The sequence below is a fragment of the Oryzias latipes genome, chromosome 1, assembly GCF_053564925.1.
Source record: "Oryzias latipes strain Hd-rR chromosome 1, Olatipes_Hd-rR_3.1".
Lineage (NCBI taxonomy): Eukaryota > Metazoa > Chordata > Actinopteri > Beloniformes > Adrianichthyidae > Oryzias > Oryzias latipes.
Window position 1 is genome coordinate 19193817 of NC_136237.1, and position 8248 is coordinate 19202064.

General features: G+C 38.0%; 1 protein-coding gene across 1 annotated transcript; it reads right to left on the bottom strand.

Moving 5' to 3' along the window:
- Positions 1-5068: 5068 nt before the first annotated feature.
- gpank1 (G patch domain and ankyrin repeats 1) lies at positions 5069-8248 on the bottom strand. The gene is made up of 4 exons (XM_023958378.2): positions 7409-8248; positions 7201-7342; positions 7053-7128; positions 5069-5684 (listed from the first exon to the last, which is right to left on the bottom strand). Exons 1-4 carry the CDS (start codon positions 7829-7831, stop codon positions 5243-5245), a joined length of 1083 nt encoding a protein of 360 aa, XP_023814146.1. The 5' UTR covers positions 7832-8248; the 3' UTR covers positions 5069-5242.

Consider the following 8248-nt stretch of genomic DNA (forward strand, 5'->3'; position numbering starts at 1 on the left):
CTTGTGCTCTGAAGCTCTGCAGATCTCCAGCTGTAGACTATATGATGAAAGAGAGTGTGTGAGAGTTCAGGCAATGAACCTGTGCTTGACATAAAAATACCTGATAAACAAGGCGGACTGCATAAAAACAACACAGTGTAGCTTGTTTTTAATGAATGTAGCTGCTTTAAAAAAGAACTTTACTGTCTTTCACTGTTTATTAAGCAATTCCTGCAGATAATGACAGAAAGTGCAAACATTTTTCTGCTTGCTTAAAGCTTATAATTAAAAAAAGAAGGGCATTGAACTGAACTATTATGTAACTCTCCTCTCTGCAAAACACAGATGGTTAAAGCAATAAAGCAATGTTTTATTTCCTTTCTTCTCGACATGGATTCCACTCATTCTGTTTGTTTCCACTTCCTACAGACTTCTGTTCTGCTCAGTTCTGGTCACTCGAGTATTTGAGGAATTGCTTGTTCTGAGTAACAAAGCATTTATGTAAATTGGGAAGTTTCAAATAAATGGGTCTCAACAATTTCTGACACATTATTCTTGAATTCAGAAGGCACAGAGTCTACATCTTGGTGTTGCTGACTCTGGTACTTTAGCACTCACAGTTTACGTTTGAGCTGGACTCCCCTATCATCACTCTTCTACCACCGTGGCTTAATGCAGGCGGGGTTTTAGTACCGAACTCTTTCACTGGACTCCACACCTTTTTATAAATTGCAGACAGCATTGCGGTGTGTGATTTAAGGTTCCCTCACCCTATGTAGCAATCATATGAAAAACAGCTGGAAGTGTCAGTTTGCAGAAATGTCTGTGTTTAACTGACGTACTAAAAAGATGTGTCTCCCCAAAAGGGGTTGACTTCTGCATGTGCGGGCAAAAGCGGAATGGATATGTGCTTGTGAGATATTTCTTTTCTTTTTTTGCAACTTTGTAAAGTCTAAAAACTTTAAATTTGAAAAAATATTTTTTTTCTCTATACTTAATAAATGTCATCAATTGCAGCCACTTCACAGCTGTTTTTTTTAACAATCAAATCAAATCAAAACTTTATTTTATATTATTTCATTGTTTTAGCACTTTTCCAACATAAAATAAATAACATAAAATAATGCAAATATCAAATTAGAGTATTCTTAAATTTCAGCTAAAAGCTGAGTAAAAAGGTAGATCTTGAGCCTTCCTTTAAAAACATTAACAGTCTCAGTTCTAAGTTTTGGAATAACTAAAATGTCTAAACCAGAACCTCAGGGTGCTTGAGTGCTCATACTCATGCTGTAAAATCATATCAGATAGATACGATGGCCCAAGACCATCAAAACATTTATAAACCAATAAAAGAACCATAAAAATCGATCCTGAGTTGCACAGGGAGCCAATGCAGAGATTTTCAAATCGGTGTAATGTGTTTCCTGGTGAGGCCCCTGGTCCTCATCATTAAGCATATGCAGCAGTTGAAGGTTTGATATTGTAATGCCTTGCTCTCTGGTTGAAGGTTTGATAACCGTCAACCAGAGAGCAAGGCATTACGATAATGTAACCTCCAAGAAATAAAAGCATGCATGACCACCTCTGTGCTGGCCTGATTTAGTTGCTTCCAGTCTCTGATGCAAAGGCCTTCATTCTCTAAAGCACTTGGCTTTGGTGGGAGTGTCACATAAGACAGAAATAAACCAAAGGTGAACTTCCGTTCATATTTTACCAGGTAAAATACAGCTGACATTTGAGCTCACCAAACTCCAAGAAATCCAAAATGATGATTTGTTCTAAATTAGCTTTTCTTTTTCCACAATTTGGATATTTTTCATTATTTGCCAGTAGTACGGTGGCATACCTTTACTTCTTTAATTACCCTGGTTCACCTTAGTTGACAAAGCCCTATCTACTGTTTTTTTCCACATACAAGACATTGTACAGTTATCTATATAGGTTGATTATTTAGACACCAAAGAATGTGCTTCAAGATCACAAAGAATTGTTATATTTTCTCTGTATAGCAGATTTTGTTCAGCATGTCTCACTTTGTTACGTGAACCAGCAGCAGAACAGTTTTATAAGTTTTGCAAAGATTTTTTTTAGTACAAACACATCTTTTCTGTGAGTGAGCAGCATGTGTGAGCTCAGGAGGGCCCTAAAACCATCCTAGTGAATAAACACTTCACCTGTTTTCTTCAAATGTCTACAGTTGTTGACCTGGAGGAGCGGAGAGCCACAGCCCTGCTGAGGAGAGGTTTAACGGCACAACCCAACCCTAAATGCGGCCAAGCAGGACGCCACTGAGTCACTATTCAATCTGTTTTGGTGAATGTGAAGAAGGAAAAGGGAATCTCAACCAACAAATGTTCAACAAATGAATCATTTCTCTCTTTGTATGTACAATAAGCCTCTGCTCAAAAAAAAGGCATATTTAACACCGGGTTTAGATATTTAATATTCACCATAAAAAGAAAACTAAATTATTTTCTACCACGTTAAAACAATTCAAGAAAATTGAAAAGAAAAAAAAGGCTCAATTTTCTTGAAATGAAAAATATGACATGGTTAATCACATGAAAGTAGCTAAAGCAGCCAATTGTTCATATGAGATTCAAATGGAGAGAAGCTAACATTTACAAATGTGAGCCCTGAAACAGGGCTGTACGGTGGGATAGTGGTTTGCACTCTGGCCTCATTGGTTCAAATCCCAGTTTGGATCTTTCTGGGTAAAGTTTGTGTTTTGCTCATGCATGCGTGAGTTTCCTCCAGGAACTTCAGCTTCCATCCACTCAAAGACCTGCTTCATAGGTTGATTGAGGATTCTAAATTGTCTCTATACGTATGTTTGTGATTATTTGGCCCTGCAAAAGACTGGCGACCTGTTCAGGTTGTATCCCGCCTTCGCCCAACAGTAGCTGGGTTGACCCTGTGAAACCTAAAAGAGGGTTCTGAAGATGAATGGATGGAAACAAAAACTGCTCTTATTTAAAACTTCTGGTTTCATAAAGATCTCTATTTTAAGGAATTGTAATCCCATTTAAGATGTGTGATGGTATTCTTTGCTGAATGACATTCATTTGACAAACACCTTTCAAAAAGGAATAAAGCATAAAAACATGTAAAATTCATTTGAAAAAAGAACTAAAATATTTAAAACTAAAGACAAAAAGGTAAATAATTGAAAGACGGATCATGTTTTGATTTTATCAGTTTAAGTATTTATAAAAATTCAAATACAAATTTACTTTAAACACATGTTTGCGTGAGTTCACACTGTGTGATGTATCAAATTACACAATCCCACCTGGTTAGCCACTGAGCTAAAAGTAAATTTCTACATTTGAAACAGGGAGTGCATTTCCCGGGCCAGCTTAAGACACACCTGTGCAGTCATCATCGCGGTTGGCATCTGGGTACACCACACCTGCATGGTCAAATGTCTCGACAAAGAAGAACAATCACTGGCTAACACAGATGGAGACAAACCTGTCAACAATATTTGAGAAATAGGATCTTTGAGCTCAATTGACAGAGAAATGTGCAGATTTTGCCACAAAATGTAATTGCAACATTTTTTCCACAGTAGCTTGTCATTGATGCCCGAGAGGTTTCGAGACAATCGCTAAAAATTCCTAGGACGAGTTTTTGATTGTATCTGGTACTAAAGGTGCTTTTTAAAAAAAAAATTCAACATGGCAGCCTCTTCCCAAGATCTAAGGTCAACGAAACTTCTTAGGTGTTTGTAGATTCAAGCTAAGATTTGTGCGATTTCGTGAAAATCGCACCAACCAAAGTGTCGTTTTCCAATATTGTCGAAAAGCACGCAAATTTATAATTCTCAGAGTTTACCACAAAATGGCCGCCAAGCTGTAGGACGTGTGGCCATCCCAAAATGATTTCAAAACATTTTTAGGATATCCCCGACACGTGTTTTTGTTTCGTAACTGTATTTTGAAACAATTTTTTTTTTCGGCCCCATAAGCAATTTTCGGCATATTAATTTTTTTACGGGATCGCTCGCCATGATGTCATCTTCTTCGGGGGAGTCACGTTCACTTTGTCAAAAATTCATTTTCAATTTATCCTAAGTGTGTGCACTTGTATAAGTCAAGTTTTCGCTCAAAGTTGGAGAAATCGTTCCAACTGCGAAAACAATCTGGTCCTTGCAGTCAGTGACTGCTGCCATAATGATAACAGTACCCATCCACACGAGTGGCTTGTTCTTGCTGAATGATATGGCTTCATTTGAAAGGTTACTTCAGAATTTTACTGCTTCTTCAGAAGATTACATATTTTGTTTTGTCGTTTTCCCAAATCTTCCGGTTTTACACTATATTCAGTCAGAAGTTTGTGATGTGACAAAAACCAGATTAAGCAAGCTGTCAGTTCATGCTGCTGAACTGGGGTTTGGTGAACATCATGTTCCTCTTCAAAATGTGTTGCAGCAATATTAGAAAAACACATTCTTCTTTCATTATTGGAAGAACGTTTGAGTTGTTAGTGACTGCTTTGTCAGTAAAAGTTACTTGTCTTCATAAGAACTGCTGGATCTTCCCAACATGAAGCAGTAAGTAAAGCGAATCTGTTTACCGGTAATCTTGTTTCGAATGCATTTAAAGTCTGTCTTGTATAAAGAAGTGTATGTCTTCCAGAAAAACAACAAAAATGAAAGGAAAAAGTTGACTTAAAAGGTACATAAAATCATCTCCAGTATAAAAATTAATAGTTCAAATCGGACACAAGAGCCACTCGGCTGAATTTTATGAGGCTTTGCCAAACGTCTGATGTCATTGGCCAATTTCCTGTATGAACAAGAGCAGCCCGGTCACACTAAGCACACTGACAACAGAGATCTGGGTCTGTTATTTGAACCAGAGGTTACAGGAACAAATCGGATTTTAGAGCTCTTATTACACACTGATAAATGACTGACAAATTGTTAGCGTGCATAAAGGGCACCGAGTAAAATGCTGAGAAGGTAGTTAAAGCACAATCATGTGACATGCTTGCAGGTGTGTCTATTAGGTGAGAAGGCGCTGGAACTAAAGGGAAGGTCCACCGAGCGCTTACATAACATTAAGAACCAAGAAAAGCAGGAAACTTTAGTTTTATACTTTAATTACAAATAAAACAAATATTCATCTTTACAAATATCGATTTCCTTGCTGCCTTCATTCTGCTTTTTTAGAATGTCTGTGACGACAAAAGGTAATATTTGGCACAAAGGTCGTGTTTGCTCAGTGCTGCAGCTCTCTCCTCACATGGAAATGTCGGTTTAGAGATAAAACGATGAACGAAAATCTCTTTCCCAGTTTTTATCCCTTTGCTCTTTCCTTCTGGCCTCCTCTTTTCTCTGTCCTTTCAGTCCCATCTCCATTCTCTCCCTGCACGGCGGCTTCACAGCATCGTGATCCTTGGCTCGGAAGTGTGTGACTTTGGCTTTTTTCTTCTTTCCGTAACCCAGGCCTTGGTGGTCTCTCTTCAGCACAGTGGGCACTGGCTGCTGAGGCCCCTCCCCCTCTGGTCCCAGGCCTGTGCCTGGTTTCCAGCCACAGCGCAGCATCATCTTGTAGCTGTTGCTGGAAGGGGGAAGGCAGTAGTAGGGTGTGGCCGGAGGACGATGCAGGTTGAACTGATGCAGAGTAGAGGACAGATGGGATGAAGTGCTGCTTGTGTAGTTAGTCGAACACGTCGCACACCACTGAGGCTGCACAGCCCTGTGGACATGCAACACAGATGTTAGCATCCAGCTAATTCATTTGAGAATTATTAATCCTTAAACAGTAACCTTTTTCTCTCTAATTTTTTTCCTTATTTTAGCTCTACAAAATGTTCCCATCAACTGCTGCAAAAATCGCACAATCCAGTTTTTTTTTGGTAAACTTTCAACAGCTGTTAACCACAATTCTTCATATAAAATGCTTATTAAATTTCTTGTATAAATATGAACTAAAAATATTAAAAATAAGTTACACATATTACTGATCAGTAGAAAATTGCAAGTTACACTGGGTCTCATATTTTTTATTTACATATGATGGCTGTTTGGAAAAAGTGGGAAAGGCGCCATCTGGTGGCCACTGAAAAAACAACTGTTGTCATTTCACACACAAAAAACTAACATTTAATGCTCAAATTGATGTGACAACCAAATTATGGATTAAAAGTTTTAAAGGTTTGCTGGGATTAAACATATCTAGTTGAGCAGTTTAAGCTGGTTTGTGTGACTACAATGACAATGCAACCTTTTATTTTTTACTATGCAAGATATTGGAGTCATATCTGTTGAATAATAAAAAAATCTTTATAAAATACAAACAAAAATGACAGCAACATTCCCAGAAAAGTTTTATGGTAAAAATAAATAAAATAAAATAAATTAAAAAAACACAATACAGTTGATATTTAACTGCTATTTCGTTATTACCTTTAATGTTTTAGGTACTTAAAAAGCAAAAAACAAAAGATAGTTATAAAATAAATAATTTCTTAAAATAACTGTTCCATTGGCTTTTACTTGGTCAAAAAAACTGTTGTTAAAAATAATCATTTTTGAAGGATTTAACTTTACAAACATTTCCATAAAACCTATTTTCTCAAACAAACTTTCAAAGAAGGATGAATTCCAAACGAAACTACCGTATTATTGTTCGTTTAAATGCTGAATGACCACGTTTTCCCAGCAATAAATAAGAACACTATAAAAATATTTAAAACAGAAAAAAATAGGACTCATATTTTTCTTAATCTAAATTTTACCTTTGTATATATACGGTTATCCTTAAAGCGTTTTCGTCTTTGTTTCCTTTTTCTAAAATCTAAAAAATATATAAATAATATAAAAGGGGGGGGGAGTATAGTATGATAGGAATTTAAAATGTTGAACAACAAAGAACTAAAACCTGGAAAAGATCGTTCAAATGTGGTTCCACCTGTAGGATGTAGTAGCGCATGCTTTAATGAACATGCAGCTGCTGAAAACAGAAACTTTTTGAGCTTATTTTGTTGTAAATGAGGCTGTATCGCCTGTTCAATTGTATAAAACTAGAACCATCAAACTAATTGTAGTCAAAGACACTGATAACCTGTCATCAGCTGGTACTTCTCTCTCTGGACTTCTCCCGTTGTTCATCAAGTCTTCCAACACTTCTCTGTGTCCAGCTGAAATGATAAGTTAATGTTTACAGACAGAAATGTGCTTCTGGAGTTTCCAATGAGATGTATTGACTGCACCTTCCAAGGCCAGGTCCTGTGCATCCTTTCCCTGAGTGTCTACCACTCCCACCCAGGCTGCTCCATGTCTGAGCAGCAGCCTCACTGCAGATCTCTGTCCTGACCAGGCTGCACACATCACAGCGGTCCAAAGAAATGTATCCTGCAACGACAAGCCAGAGTTTAAAAGACAAACACCCAGAAGAATAAACGGTTTTAACATTTGTACCTGGTAGTTGATGTCAGTTCCCTTTGACAGCAGCTCTCTGATGCCAGCTGTGTCTCCCTCATGTGCACAACGCAGTAACCGGAGTCCCTGCAGCTCCTCGGTCCTCCCTGAGCCGGACTCCCTGCTCTGGTTGGACTCGGTTTCACCTCCAGCCCCGACAGATTCTGGTGGAGCCTGCTGAACCTCTGCAGGCCTGACTCTCCTCCTCTTTCTGGCCTTCCGTCTTTCGTGGCCATGTTCCTTCCTAGCCTCGGTGTTTCTTCTCACATGATCATCATCTTCTATGTCGTTCCTGATCAAGTCTTCATATAAGTTTCGGACTTCTTCTCGGTTGACTGTGGTATTGATTTTAGAAACGGACGGTTCTGCTTTAACACTAAAAACATCTTCATCGCTGGCTGGAGTAAACCCGAAAGCAGCCATTAGGCATACACGTCCCCAACCCTAGTAAATGTTCACAGTCACACGTTTTGATAAAGCTAAGTAACTTTACCTCGACCAGACTTTAGATGTCAAGAGCTGCATGTTAATTCAGTTAAAAAACAACAGCAGACGGCACCTAAAATTATAATAAACGCAGGATTTCCTCTGATGATCCCAAAAGGCTTTATGGCTACAACTAAGCCTAAACGACAAATAAGCTAGCTAGTAACCTAGCTGTCAGCTTTGAACGCTGAGAAATGTATTACCAGTATTTTTACAAGGCACAAAACCAATTTTTCCTCCAAAAAATTCAAATATAACTGATATAAGCGTAAAGTATAGGAATATAAAAAGGAAATTATACAAAACAATCAATCTGGAGGTAGATTCTCTTCTTCTGCTAGCATCAGAACAGCA